Here is a 15,899-nt window from a genome sequence, read left to right on the forward strand (position 1 = left end):
CCGCGATCGGCCGAACCTGCCGCGTCAGCAGGTAAATAAAACTGGCCCGGCCCGCCAGGGTGCTTACCCTGGCGAGCCGCGTGCCGAACGTTGCCGACCCCTGCTCTACAATGAATGGGGAGAGAGTCACTTTAGATTGCAATCCACAAAAGCCAAAGCCAACGTGCTAGGCGCGGAACTACTTAAGCTAGCCTATGGGAGATGCCGATGAGAGGGCTATGTCTTAAACCCCAGCCCTCTCACTGAGTTCAGTATCTACACTGCAAAAACAGATCTGCAGCAGCGAGTCTCAGAGCTCAGGTCAACTGACTCAAGCTTGTGCTGCAGGGCTAAAAATAGCAGTGTAGACATTGAACCTCAGGCTGGAGCCAGGCTCTTAAACTCAGGCCTGGTCTACACTAGGGGGCGGATCAATCTAAGTTACGCAACGTCAGCTATGTGAATAACGTAGCTGAAGTCGACGTACTTAGATCGACTTACCGCAGTGAGTCGACTGCTGCTGCTCCCCCGTCGACTCTGCCTGTGCCTCTCCCAGCGGTGGAGTACAGGAGTCGATGGGAGAGCGCTCGGGGATCGATTTATCGCGTCTAGACTAGATGCGATAAATCGATCCCCACTGGATCGATTGCTGCCCGCCTATCTGGCGGGTAGTGTAGACATACCCTCAGTGAGGGGAGAAGGTCTCAGCTCCAGCCTGATCCCAAATGTCTACTCTGCAATTTTTTAGCCCCACAGCATGAGCGGATGTTTGCTGCCGCAGGTCTTTTTTGCAGTATGGACATAGCCTAAGTCTGGACTGCAGGGAGGTGCCTATCTCTGCCAGTGATCTATAACCAGGAGCCCCTCTCCTGAAGTCAGGCAACTTAGCCACCTAAGGCATTTCTTGTGACAATGAATTTGGCAGGCAGAATGAGTTAGTTATCACCACCCCCACCACATCTCCTTCTCCAGCCACATTTTGAATGGGATCTGATCAGTTAAGCAGCCTCTAAGCAAGCCTATTGGATCTGGCCCCAAGTGCAAAATAGGCAGGAGGAATGCCTATCTTGCCCCGCTTTGTGGGTCGCGCCCTGGGGTTTTGGCAGGAGATAGGTGTCTGGACACTTAGAGGGAGGCAACCCTGCACATGCTCAGAGGCAAAAACATAGGCACCAAGGGAACTGTTCCCCTGAACCTTAAGTGTTGAGTGAGATTAGGTGCCTACAGTGTTTGGCTGGAGTTTTGTGGATTGCAGTGGAGCCAAAGCAGATGCTTAGGTGCCTAAGTCTAGGAGTTAAGCAATTAAACACTTTTTGTGAATCCCACGCTAGGGGTGCAATCTTGTGACCAGTGAAGTCAATGGCTAAACTTGCAGGAGGAGAATTTTATTTTAAAATTGCCAATGATGAAGAATTCACCACGACGCTTGGTAAATTGTTCCAGTGATTAATTTTCCTCACTTTTAAAAATGTACACCTTAATTCAAGTCTGAATTAGTCTAGCTTCTACTTCCAACCATTGGATCATGTTATACCCTTCCCTTCTAGACTGAAGAGCTCATTATCAAATATTTGTTCCCCATGTAGGTACTCATAGACTGTAATCAAGTCACCCCTTCTCCTTGTTAAACTAAATGGACTCAAGGAGCTCAATCTATCACTATAAGGCATGTGTTCTACTCCCTTGAGCATTCTCATGGCTCTTCTCTGAACCCTCTCCAATTTATCAACGTCCTTCTTGAGTTGTGGACACCAGAACTAGACACAATATTCTAGCAGCAGTCACACCAGTGCCAAGTACAGAGGTAAAATCTCTCTGCTCAAGATTCCCCATACATTTGTGGTCCTAAAGTAATATGGGACTAAAGCATTTTGGCTTTCTAAACTATGTCCAAGCAGAGGCCCTGTTATTTATAAGCTGTGTTTAGCTAAGTGTTTTGAGTGCAAGCACCAATTTTAACATTGTTCTCTTGAAATTTTAAAAGTACATTATCCCCTGCAGATTTTAATATTATTTCTGGGGGCACGAGGGAAATGGCATTGTAAAAATAATGGTATTGTAAGCATCTGAAGTGCACTCCCACTGGTTGTCATCATTTTTCTTCATTTGTTTAAAATAGCAATGTATATTTAATGAGAAACTACCACCCATGAAAACTTATTTAGGTCACACTGATGACTACAGGCGTATAAATTCAAGAGAGAGTCAAGTTTACTCACTCAGAAAGGAGAGCTTTTAGGCTAGCCAGGGAACTAAAGCTTCTGAAACATAAAACTGGTTATGCTTCATTTCAGACTTGTTTATAACAAGCATCCTTTAAACCACAGTCTGAGTGCTAACCAGAAGATGCTAAGCAATCTTAACTGACTTCAGTGGGAATTGAGGATGCTTAGAACCTTGCAGGATTGAACCCTTTTGTGATGGGGTGCCCACCCCACGCAAAGCCTCAAGCGATTAAAGTGGCTAGGCAGGCTAATTAACTGCCCAGGCTGCACCTGAGGAAGAAGACAGGCAGCAGGTCACTAATTGGAAAGGGGCTTAGCTGGGCAGGAACAGGAGGGACCCATATAAAGCCCAGGAGCTGTGAGCAGCAAGAGGTTGTTAGGACATAGTCGATGGTCACTCCCTGGGAGGAGGGAGCTCGGGCTGGCAAACCGAGAGAGAGGGGGGAAGCCCAGGAAAACTGCAGCAAGGGATAGGACCATACAGACCTTGGCTGGTTGTTATAGGTTCCCTGGGCTGGAACTCAGTGTAGAGGGTGGGCCTGGGTTCCCCTACCAGCTGTGGTAAGATGAGGCCCTGAAGCATAAGCCCTTATATCTGAGGCCCAGTATGAGGCCTAAGGCCTGAACTAAAGTAATGGTCAAGACTTTGCTAACATAAAGCAAAGTTAAGCTGTAAGACAGAGGCAGGGCCCTGCTCACAGAATCTGGCAAGAAGAAGGCTGATGCTGCAATTAAACACATGCCTGAAAGGTGCTAAGCACTAGTAATATAAACATGCTCCAGGATGGTACCAGAACAGTCTGACCCATCCTAAAGACAGGGGCAAAAGGGTAATATGACGGATAGAGTTGTTTTGTTCAAACCAACATGTACAAGGTGAGAGGCGGCACCTTACTATGTAGAGGGGTTGCATCTTGCTACGTAGAAGGGTTGCACCTCAATACATCAGGCGTGATGCATAACTTGTTCAGACATGTGTATAAGAATGCATCCCTGGGGCGGTGTCTTTGTCCAGCCTAGGGGGCAGTGGAGAGTTTCGCCACTGACTGAGCTGGTCCATTGTCAGGGGGCACATATTCGTAGTATGTCCTGTAGAGTCTGCGGGAAACTATTACTGTGCTTCATTTGGCAATAAACTTGGCCGGGTGCCTTTGTACCTTATCAGAGTCTGTGGTCATTGGGGGTTCTCATGGGGTCTGCTGTGTCAGTGATCTGCAGAGCAGGGGCAGCACACAGAGGGAACACATGCACACAGCCAGCTGTTAACATTAAACAGAGCAGAGCACCACACCAGTGACGTCTGACAACACCAGCCACTGGGAAGTGGCGCAGGACATTCGAGATGCCAGTCGGACAGCTGGTCTGGAAGGACTTTGATTTCCCAGGAAGAAGAGGACCTTAGTGACCTGGCCAGAGGACCAAGCCACAAACAGGAAGCTGCAGCTCTAGGAGTGAGAGGGGCACAGGCTGAAAGAGATGATGGGGAGAGACACCACCAGAGGAGGCAGCGTCTGGCAAGAGCTAATCCCCAGAGCTGCCAGGAGGAGGTGCAAGATGTGGTGCGTGAACCCCGTGACACCTTTCTACAGAAGAGAATTAAGACTTTACTCCTGCAACAAGCTCTGCATGGACAGAGTCTTGAGTGGCATTATTATTATTTATATTATCATAGCAACTAGAAGCCCTAGTCATACACCAGGATCTTACTGTGTACAAACACAGAACAAAATTATCCCTGCCCCAATGAGTATCACAGACATCAATGGGATGTGACCTCCATGGAGCTCCTTAGTTTGTACAATGCAAAATAAAGAGGTGATAAGTAACCATGTAAAATTCTCACTACAGGATTTACTTTAAAGGAGCACGTCATTGTCCTTTAAATTGGTGAAATAATTTACGAAACATTCTGTAACAGCAAAGGAGTTGCCAATAACTTCCAACTATAAAAAAAGGCAAATTTCTGATTTCCCGCCGTGATCTTTTCTGGAATACTGCTTCCTTGGTTCTATTGCCTACACCAGGGATCGGCAACCTTTGGCATGTAGCACACCAGGGTAAGCCCCCTGAAGGGCTGGGCCAGGTTGTTTACCTGCCGTGTCCGCAGGTTCGGCCGATTGCGGCTCCCACTGGCCGTGGTTTGCCGCTCCAGGCCAATGGGGGTGGCGGGAAGCCATGGCCAGCACGTCCCTCAGCCCACGCTGCTTCCCACAGCCCCCATTGGCCTGGAGCGGCGAACTGCGGCCAGTGGGAGCCGCGATCGGCCAAACCTGCGGACGCAGCAGGTAAACAACCCGGCCCGGCCCACCAGGGGGCTTACCCTGGCAAGCCGCGTGCCAAAGGTTGCCGATCCCTGGCCTATACTATATAGAGCCATTGCTTTGACTAATTTATTGTTTTGTTCTTTGTTTATTTTAGCAAAGTCACAAGGTCATGTAGGTCAACCCAAACTTTATTACTGATATATAGGCTTTCTACAGTGCATATTGCCATGGTATCTGGGCTCCTCACAAACACTGATGGATTTAGCCTCGAAATACTTGGTGAGTTAGGGAAGTATCAACCCCACTTTACTGATGGGGAATTGAGGCACAGACCAGTCAATCCTGCACGGTGCTGAGCATTCTGTCCCTAATCCAGCAAAGTACTTTGAGCATGTGCCTAATTTAAACATTAAGTATATGAGCAGTCTACTCATGTTTAAATTAAGCACATGCTTAATCCTCATTCACATTCATGAAGTAATGTTGTACTCTGCAGGCATATATATTGCAATAACTCATGAACTAGTAACCCTTCAACCAGGCTGTTTTAGGACACTGTCACCTCAGTACATGTAATCAATTCATCAAAAAAAAATGACTATATGAAAAACATTTTTTCTGTATCAAAAATGTATGTGGGGTACAAATGTACCCCACACGTTGCACTGTTATCCTGTATTTTTAGTAGTTCCATGTTCTCGTTCGCTTCTAGTGAGAGTATCTTGCAACAGTTAGCATATGGTAATTGACAATGCATTGCAGTGACAGTGATTGCTGCATACAATCACCCTAATATAGAAGGTACTCCAGGAAGGTTGGTCCCTTCAAACCTGGGCACGTTAGGTATCCTCAGCACAGAGTGGACTGATGCTGGTTTTCTTCACCTAACATTCTTGCAGGGATTTTCTGCCTAGGTATTGTGCTTCAAACACTACAGCCTCAGGAGATTCTTGAGGGTATTTTCTGTGATGAGCATTTCAAGATGGTGAACCAAAGGGCATAAGATTCTGCTTCTGAGCTTATCAAAAGGATCTGCAACTCTGAAAGCAAGTTGCCATGTGATGACAACCTATTAGATGATAGTGACTTCGTGCCAGATTGTATCAAGAGCTGCTCTGAGAAGGAAGACCATATTTCTGTTGATTTATCATCAAGTTTGTGTTCAGACAATAAGAAGCTTATGTTCAGCCCTGGTATAAGACTGGAAGACGTAGTTCGTGATAACTTCTTCACTAGTATTCAGCGTGTTGAAGGTCAAATTTTCGTTGAGTAGATCTATATTGGAACAATCTGATGAAAAAAAGCCAGATATATCTAGTGAGATGCATCCACATTGCAGCAGAGAAAAACTGTCATCCGTGTTCAGCTTTGCTGGGCCATGCACCCTGGTTTCCAGTGTTCCAAAGAGGGGCAAGTTGGTGATGATGCTATTGATGATGCATCATGACAAGGTTGTAGAATAAGACAAAAAGAAACCCCACATAATTCTCCACTACAATGACACTAAAAGTGGTGTTGATAACATGAACCATCTTGTAAGAATGTTCTCCTGCAGGTACAAAATAAACAGGTGGCCAGTGGTTCTTTTCTTCAACATGCTTGATGTTGCTGGCATAGGAAGTTTCATCTTTTGGGTCGGCAACAATCCTGCTTGGCAACACACTCAGCCAAGACAAAGAAGGTGCTTGTTCATTTTCAATCCAGGAGAACAACTAATAGATACACTTATCAAGGATTCCTCTCTTTATACACATCTCACCATGTCCATCAAAGCAGCACTCTCAACCCTTGGCTACCATCGAAAAACAGCCACCATGGGAGCACCTACCAAACTCGGTCAAATATGATAGTGTCCACTGCCATGATCAGCTGACTGGAAGAGCCACAAGCAATGCGAAGAATACAGTGAATTTGTATGTGCTGACCACTCCGCATTGATGCTGATGTGTGAAAATTGCATATAGACTCTCACTGAAAGAGACTCCTTCTAGTTCTTTCAGTTTGCGAGTTAAATAAATTGGGGGGGGCATCCCTTAAACATTAAAGAATTGTTCTTAGTTTCTAAATGCATTTAGGGTACAAAATTTTACCCCACAACACAGTTAATTCAACTTTTTTCTTGACACTGGATGGAGGTGTTAAGTACTTTGCTAGATCAGGGACAGAGAGCTGAGAGAGGTTAAGGCCCCTATTTTAGAGACACACCTTAGCTTTACACATGTGAAGTGCATAAAGTTAACGTGCAGAAGTGCTTACATGATCCATGAATAAATTACTTACTCAAGGTCACTAAGGAATGTCTGCTGTGGACCCCAGGAATAGAATCCAGCGCTCCAGAGTCAGTCCAGTGTCTTAATCACAAATCTATCTTTCCAAATAGCACTCTGACTTCAGGGCATAAACCAACCACTAACTTGACGTGATTAAAAAGAAACATCTCCTACCGGCAGATTATTCCATAATTGGTGTTTCTGATTGAGCCCTGGTTCAGGGATGGATTCCCATTTGGGAAAGCACTTAAGCACATGCTTAACTTGGACTTGAATAGAGATGAATTTAAGCACGTGCTTAAGTGCTTTCTTGAATATGGGCCAAAGATAGGATAATGGACTAGAGGGTATGATCTGGTATAGCAGAAGTCTGATACAGTATGGCAATTCCTATGTCCCTCCCTGTGTGCTGATACAACCTGTATACCACACTATCCTGTATTTGATATACACCCATACAATTCACAGGAGAAAAACAAAACTATTTTAGAAACATTTGAGGGTTTTTCTTAACTGTTGGAACTCTACTCTTTTTATCCCTTCAGAGCTCAGAAAAAAAAATCAAAAGCTAGTAATTTGTAAACATCTGTAAAAGTGAGCCAAAAAACTTTTCTATGCACAAGACTGTCTTCATTTCAGAGTCCAATATCTCATTTTTCCAGGTCTTGAATCCAGTGCTGGGTTCTACTAGGCAGGGAAGAATCTAATCTTTCCAATGGCATAAAGCTCCTATTTAATTTATAATCCTGATGGGTCACTGGATATCAGACATTAAAATGGTCCCTGGTTGAATACTGCCTATCCTACTCCTTGGGGAGGTTTAAATTTGGGCAATAAAACATACATTTGGTGAAAGAAGGAAATATGTCTTTGCCTGAATGATGTGGGTGTGAGGTCAGAGGGTGTTTTTGTTTAAATGAGAGTTGCTTGAAGCTGCCCAGCAGATTGAAATGTCAGAGATTGCCCCAGAAGCTGGGGGTCAGTGGGCAGAATGCAAGTGAGGTAGGCAAAGTTGCAGGGCAAATTGAATCTGAGTGGATATCACCCCCCACATACATTGTTTGCTTTTTCCCAAAAATTCTAAATCTCAATGGGAAAAGTGTCAAATTGTGAATTTTGAACATTCATGACCAGCTCTACTCAACATCTGATGGGATCAGGCCCGTTGTAGGTAACCATAGTTCATGAACCGAGCTCTTAGACATTTTCCTGCAGAACTGTCCTTTTGACATTAAGAGTGCATCAGAAACTCTCATGAGCACTGGAGTAAATTTGGGGTTACACATAAACAGTAACTTTAAATATGAGCTGAGTGACTCCTCCCCAACTCTACCACTACTAGTTTGGCTATTTAGGTAAATTTTAATGTAATCAGTTCCTTTTATCTAGAAAAACTGTTCAATAAGTAGTTTTGTCTCTCTTTTCCTTTTGAGTGAAAAGAGCAACAGTAGCAGATTATAACTAAGACATCCTTTTATTTCTGTTTTATTTCCAGTGCCACAACAGAAGAGCTGATAACAGATAAGAGACGTGACATGCCAAATGCACTACAAATGTCACTTGCATGTACATTTGCTAATCCCTTAATCCCATCACCCCGCTCTGTGGCAGGGAACATTACAAACAGTGTCTCTGGAACGTCAGGGCAGTGCAGAGTCTGTTCCTTGTAGATCCCAGGTCTTCTTCTCAGGCCCTGGCAGTGCTGCAGGGATGCTCCGGGTTGGACACTTGTTTTGGTGGTGGCCACACACCTCCGGGCTTTGGGCCTTCTTCCCAGCGTCAGCTCCCCGTTAGGTTAAGATTCCCCTCCCAGTCTGGCCTGCAAGGACCCTTGGCTGGGGGTGTCTTTCTGCGCTGGGCCCTTTGCCCAGGGTCCCCCCTTGGCTGGCCCCAGTTGCTCACTGCACCCGGCTTCAGACTGCTCCAGCTCCAGCCCCAACTCCACTGTTCTAGCTCCAGCTCCACTCTGCCTTAGCACTGATGCTGCTGCTCTGCCTCCAGCCCCCAGGCTGCTTCTCTGGCCCCTCTGGCGCTGTGGCTGCAGCCCTGCTCCCAGCACAGGTCTGCTCTGTGGGCTGCCTCCATGACTCTGCTCCCAGCTCTGACCTGCTTCCGGGGCTGCTTTTCTGGCCCCTCTGGATCTGGCCCGGCTCTGCTCCCCAGATCAGCTTGGGAGCCTGCTTTCTCCTTAGCTCGGCCCCACTCTGTCTGACCCAGGCAATTCCAGTTCACACGGAGGACGGGACCCGCCCTGGCCTCCTGACTCCCTGATTAGCCTGCCCGCCCTGTCAATCAGGCTGACCTGGAGTATTGGCCTCTCCCCATTCTTTTAGTACTGGGAGCAAGCCAACCAAAACACCCCCACTGAATGTTAGTAAGGGGACAGTCCCCTTACATAAAGTATACAGTAAACCTGATCTCCAAGTAATCCAGAGAACAGAATTCTTGTATATTTCAATACATTGGTGGCTCACAAAAACAGAACTGACAGGCAGAGCAAGATGACAAGCTGACCTGGATATATGTTTTTGAAAAACAAGACAGTCTTAGTGCTGAGAATCTATTTTCAGACAATCTAAAAATACACTTTAATTATACACTACCACTTTTCTATTGACAGCTCACTGTGATAAAGAGGCAATTGCCCAGTGGAAGATGGCTGCCTTGGATGTTTACCATCAGTAGAGCATCAGTTTGGGGCTAGGGAGGCCACATTTGGTGAAAATACGCTGCATGGGAGCATGACTATACATCAAATACTGCAGGGGTGTGTAATCCAAAGTGGTACGTGTGGTCTTAGAAACCCGGAAGTCTTAGAACTGTGCTAGTCGCACTGATGGCACACATACACGTTTCACATCCACCATGTTACAAATAATAGTGTAAGACAAAATCTTTAAACTCTTACCAAAGCAGGAATTGACAAAGCCATACCACATGCAACCATACTCTCCTCCAATCCATCTGCCGTGGATGTTGGATGCAAAACTGAGTGTGGTGCCAGAGATGCACACTAACATGTCACTGGCACTGATGTTCAGCAGTAGCATGTTCACAGGGTTGCGCAGGGTTTTAAACTTGCAGAAGAGTATGAGAACAATCAAGTTATTCAAGAAGCCAAATACCAAGATAAATCCAAGGAAAACAGCCACTATGGTGTGCCCTGTTCTAGAGAGTCCAGTTCTTGGCTCATGAGGATCTGTAGATGCTCCAAAGCTCAGGTTGGCTGTCCAGTTGGTACTCATTTTTGACATTATAGTAGGCTGGAGAGTACAGAAATATTAAATGTTCTACTCCCAGATCTTCTAGCTACTTTACAGAAGTATCCCTCCATTACAATACAAATCAGCACTAGATTCTTGTGGTCTTCAGTCGGTTGGCAAACTGCTTCTTGACTGTTAACAATAATAGAAAATAGTGTCTCAATGTAGAAAAGCTTATTGCACTGCTTATTCTGTAATCATTTGTCTATGGAACTCGTAGGCTGCGTAACAGAAGAGACTGATAGCTTCAAGGGCACCGTCATTATTTAAAAATTAGACTATTTCAGATGATTACTTTTAGACCAAAGGTAGAAGGCATCTTAAAAAGCTGCCAGGTCTTCAGAGCAAAACAATTTCTAGTAATTGTGATCAGTCCCATTGTCACAAGTGGGTTCTTCATGACAAAAACATCCTGCACACATGGAAAGAAAACAACAAGCATTACATCCAAGACAATTCTTTCCATAGCAACACCAAGAGGCTACATGGTCTGTTAACAGTTCTTCCCCTTTGGCAAGAAGAACTTTTGTTAAAACTCAGTCTTTTGTTTTCTCTCTGCATAAATAAAATCAGTTATTTGAAGTCTTAGAGTGCTTTTTGTATTTATGAAAGCTTTTCTAGAAGGCTTCCCTCTAGCCAGCAGTCTGTTATGCAAAAGACCACTTAGGCACTTTATATGCCAGGCACTAGTGTGAGAAAATATTTAGTAAGGAATATGGTTTTATTTAAGCACTCCAGTGTCTCTCCTGCTGTGTTTGTACAGCTCCCAATGCAGTGAAGTCTCAATCCTGACTGGTGCCTTGGGGGGTGGGGGAACCTACTATACTGTACGTAATTACTGATTACTAACAATCTGAAGGGAAAGAGGAAGAGTTTTCATATCCAAGCAGCAGCATTTTTAGTGCATCCCTTGAAGATAAAACATGTTGAAAGACCTATGAGATCTATTTCATATCTACCGCATTCACTGGCTACCAGACGTTCATCTCCACTATTCATAGACCTCAACCAGCTTCTCAATGCTTTTTCCCCTCACAGACTTAAAAATGTATATCATATGTTCATTATATAAATATATTGTATTTGATTAATTAAGTTGTAATTGATTAATACCACAGAGACTATAACACATAAAGAAAAAGGGAACTAGTAAAGTACAGTATCATGAAAGAGGTATTAACTCTTTAGCCACAGCTTTCAGAACAGGTTGCTGAGAACATAATTAATCTATATTCTTATTTTACATAGATCTTTTTTGTTAAAAGGGAACTAAAAGGACAGTTATGATGTTGTAGAGATTTCCATTCCCAATTTAAAAAGTGCATGGTATCTTTAGCTTCCTGAGCTAAAAGATAAATTAAAAAAGGGGAGTTAGAAATTTCTGTTTCAGAAGCCAAGTGTTCCTAGAAGATTATTCATTATCTATATTCTTTCTTCATAAATGAAATGTGTTATCCCTTGCATTGCTCCTAACCAGTAGTTTCTCTGAGAAGTACTTGACAGAAAGATGCATCACGACACCAGAAAGCTGTTTAGCACAAAACAGCTAAACAAAGTTTACTAAAAATTCTGTTTAGCTGTTTCATGCAATGTCTCTCTGGTATCATGATGTGTTTTTCTAGCAAGTATTTTTTCTTCATACTGTACCATACTTGCAAAGTCATTGTGCACTTCTAAACAGTCATATTGCTACATCCATCTCATTACTGTAATGATTTTATTTAAAGTACACAATGTATCATGACTTTACCTTTGTGAATTATAAAATATAGATGCTTTTCAGGAGCCATTTTCATTATTAACTTACAGTCCAAAAGGTTAACTTTTCCTGCATCTCTCCCTTTTATCAGAGGTAGAATAATTTGGTTTGATAAAATTCTTAAGTGGTAAAGCCAAGGAAAAGTATATATTTGGAGCCCTGACAATACCTTTTAAGTCAGTGTTTCTCAAACAGGGGTCGCCACTTGTGTAGGGAAAGCCCCTGGCGGGCCGGGCCGGTTTGTTTACCTGCCCCTTCCGCAGATCCGGCCGATCGCGCCTCCCACTGGCCACGGTTCACCGCTGCAGGCCAATGGGGGCTGCTGGAAACCGCGATCGGCCGGACCTGCGGACGGGGCAGGTAAACAAACCGGCCCAGCCCGCCAAGGGCTTTCCCTACACAAGCAACGACCCCAGTTTGAGAAACACTGTTTTAAGTTGTCCTGGACAGGTCTGGTCCTGGGCTTTCCCAATGAAGGGAAAGGGAATGGTTCTGTTCTGTGAATGAGATGTGCTTTAAACACAACTAGAAGTAACTTTAGAGCAATAGCAGGGAAGTATGCAGGAACAAAATGCAGAGGTAAACAAAATATAAGTTTATCATACACCTCTACATCGATATAAAGCTGTCCTCGGGAGCCAAAGAATGTTACCGCGTTATAGGTGAAACCGAACGTTATATCGAACTTGCTTTGATCCTCCGGAGTGTGCAGCCCTGCCCCCCTGGAGCACTGCTTTACCGCGGTATATCCGAATTCATGTTATATCGGGTCGCGTTATATCGGCGTAGAGGTGTATTAAGCATTTTTTGGACACTAACATTTCATAGCAGGAGAGTCCAACAGTTTTAACATCAGAACAGCCATACTGGACCAATACTGGTCAGACCAGTGGTCCAGCCCAAGCTCTGAGGCCCACCTCGCAGGGTCCTAGAGTCTGGGTGTGACGTTGCACTCTATATGATTTTATGAAAGTATGCTGATGAGTGTGAACATAATGTAACTAAAATATGCTTCATGTAAAAGGTCTCTTGTAAGGTATCATTACAAAGTGTGGTCATCCTATTTCTATAAATGTATCACTCTTGTATCTGAAACTAGAAATATGAAATATAACTCTGAGGGCCTATTGTAATTATGCAAAGTGTGGGCCATTAATGGTGGTTTGGAATCTTGATGGCTCCCATCAACCAGGACAATTGACTGTAAATGGCTCTGTTTTACCTGTAAGTCTTCCTGTATACCTGTGTGCTGGCAAGTGGGTAATGAAGTCTTACAGTGACATGTGATCAGGGACGGCTTTAGGCCGATTCCCCCAAATCAGGTCCCACGCCTAAGAGGGACCCGCACCCTAAAGAAGAGCGCCTAACTTAGGTGCCTTTTTAATTTTTACTCACCCGGCGGCGGTCCGGGTCTTCGGCAGCACTTCGGCGGCGGGTCCTTCAGTGTTGCGGAAGACCCGGAGCGAGTGAAGGACCCGCCGCCGAAGTGCCGCTGAAGACCCGGACCACTGCCGGGTATTCGAATCAGGCCCCGCACTTCCTAAAGCCGGCCCTGCATGTGAGCATGTCACCTGAACTGGAATCCATCTTTAACCTGGTGTTTTTCCATTTAGAAGGAAGGGGGGAACCCAGAGAGGGACAAAGGATTCCTGCCTTATGCAGAAGATATATAAGTGGGTGTAACAGAACAAAAAAAGGAGCCATCATGAGAAATCCCCTAGCTACCACCTGAGCTGGAACAAGGGCTGTACCAGGGGAAAGAATTTGTGTTCAGACTAGGAAGGCATCGAGTCTGTGAAAGAAACTTATTGAAACATCTCTGAGGGTGAGATTTTATCCTTATTCAGTTTTATTACTGTATTAGGCTTAGATTTGTGTGTTTTATTTTATTTTACTTGGTAATTCACTTTGTTCTGTCTGCTATTACTTGAAACCACTTAAACCCTACTTTCTGTATTTAATAAAATCACTTTTTACTTATTAATTAACTCAGAGTATATATTAATACCTGGGGGGCAGAAACAGCTGTGCATATCTTTCTATCAGTGTTATAGAGGGCAAACAATTCATGAGTTTACCCTGTATATGCTTTATTTGGGGTAAAACAGATTTATTTGGAGTTTGGACCCCATTGGGAGTTGGGCATCTGAGTGTTAAAGACAGGAACACTTCTCAAGTTGCTTTCAGTTAAGTCTGTAGCTTTGGGCATGTGGTTCAGACCCTGGGTCTGTGTTGGAGCAGACTGGCATGTCTGGCTCAACAAGACAGTGTGCTGGAGTCCCAAGCTGGCAGGGAAAGCAGGGGCAGAAGTAGTCTTGGCACATCAGTTGGCAGTTCCCAAGGGGGTTTCTGTGATCCAACCCGTCACACTGGGATCCAGCCTAAATCTGGAAGTCTACAATGCAATTAAACAGCCTTGCAGCCCAAGCCCTGAGAGCCTGAGTCAGTTGGCAGGGGCCAGCCACGGCTGTCTAATTACAGTGTAGACATACCCACACTGTCTGATTCTGTTCTTTACTATAGTTTCAACCATTTTGCCTGGTACTGAAGTTAGGTTTACCAGCCTGTAATTGCCAGGATCACCTCTGGAGCTTTTTTTTCAAAATCAACATTACATTAGCTATCCGCCAGTCATTTGGATGAGAGGCTGATTTAAGCAATAGGTTGCATATCACAGTTATTAGTTCTGCAATTTCATATTTGAGTTCCTTTAGAACTCTTGGGTGAACACCATCTGGTCCTGGTGACTTATTACTGTTTATCATCCATTTGTTCCAAAACTTCCTCTATTGACACCTCAATCTGAGATGGTTCCTCAGATTTGTCACCTAAAAAGAATGTCTCACATCTTCTGCAGTGAAAACTGAGGTTAATTTCAACCTAGTTTGGACCATTAGATGCAGGTCAGTGTTGGGAAAAAGCAGTCATACTGCCCCGGGAAAGAGCTCAGGGAGGGTTTACAGGTGTAGGGGAACTGTTAGCCAGCACTGTAATCTGAAAAACTAACTATTCATGAGTGTTTTTTATAATTGTATTTATAACAATCTAAAAATGTAGTCTACTTTTTTTTCCATTTCCGATTCAGCTTTACCCATCTCTTTTGCATCTGACCACTTGTTTTAGACCCATCCTGCTCTCAGCCCCCCAACTCTGTCCTTGTTTATACCCAACCAACTGTATTGAAGAATTTGGCTTCAAAGTTCACACCCACACAGATTTTGTACTGGTATAACTTTCAATTAGGCGTGTGGAATATTTTTAAACTAAAATAATTATACTGGTACAACCTGTAGTGTGGATGCAGCTATACCAGTGTAAAGGTGCCTTTATACCAGTATAGCTTATTTCCTTTCACATGGTATGGAAATAAACTATACCAGTATAAGCACTTTCATACCAATATAATTGAATCTAAACAAGGAGAGTTGTATCACTTTAATCGTACCAACACACAATATAATTTTTGTGCATAGACAAGGCTTTAGGTTACAAACTTATAAACAAGCATGTGAGTAACTTTACATGGGGGGAAAATCTCTACTGAGTTCATGAATAAATCCTTGGTGCACAAAGCAATATACCTGTATATTTGCAGAATTGGGACCTCAGACTATCAACTCCTTAAGGCAGGGTATGTGTTTGTCATCGCTGTAAAGTGCCATAGACTCCTTATGTATATGACAATAATACGTAGGTCCTATGCAGAAACATAGAGCACTTGCGTATGGGCTAGAGAAATAAAATAATATTTTTTTAAAAACCACACACATTGGGGATGTCTGCTGATACTGCCAAATAAAATAAAAAGCAGGCTGAGTAAGGTTTGCTTAAGTCCCCAAGAGGACATAAGGGTATCTAATGAGGAAAGTCTGAAGTTCTGTGCTAGATAAGAAGAGTCCCATATTAAAAACACAAATACAGTACCATATCCTAAATTTCTTTATAGATTTAGACAAACCACATGCCAAATGATGGTGTTAAGAAAGCTGCTGGGCTTCATTTATTTATTTATTTATTTGAGACCCTGAGTTGGATTTATCCTGGCTTAATATTAGCGTATAATTGAGTAATATGGATTTGATCCTCCCATGTGCTCAGTTCTGCTGCAAGATGCTCAAGTACTCTCAATGCCAACTTAC

General features: G+C 43.9%; 1 protein-coding gene across 1 annotated transcript in view; it reads right to left on the bottom strand.

The window, feature by feature from the left end:
• Positions 1–10,318, bottom strand: part of LOC112125991 (vertebrate ancient opsin-like) — a 126,752-nt gene extending 116,434 nt beyond the window's left edge. Inside the window, exon 1 of the mRNA XM_026647773.1 lies at positions 9,647–10,318. Coding sequence (XP_026503558.1) covers positions 9,647–9,992 — 346 coding nt within the window. The 5' untranslated portion in view covers positions 9,993–10,318. The remainder of the gene's footprint in view (positions 1–9,646) is intronic.
• Between the last annotated feature and the right edge of the window lie 5,581 nt (positions 10,319–15,899).

Source organism: Terrapene carolina, unplaced genomic scaffold (assembly GCF_002925995.2).
Source record: "Terrapene carolina triunguis isolate 2854851 unplaced genomic scaffold, T_m_triunguis-2.0 Scaffold21, whole genome shotgun sequence".
Lineage (NCBI taxonomy): Eukaryota > Metazoa > Chordata > Testudines > Emydidae > Terrapene > Terrapene triunguis.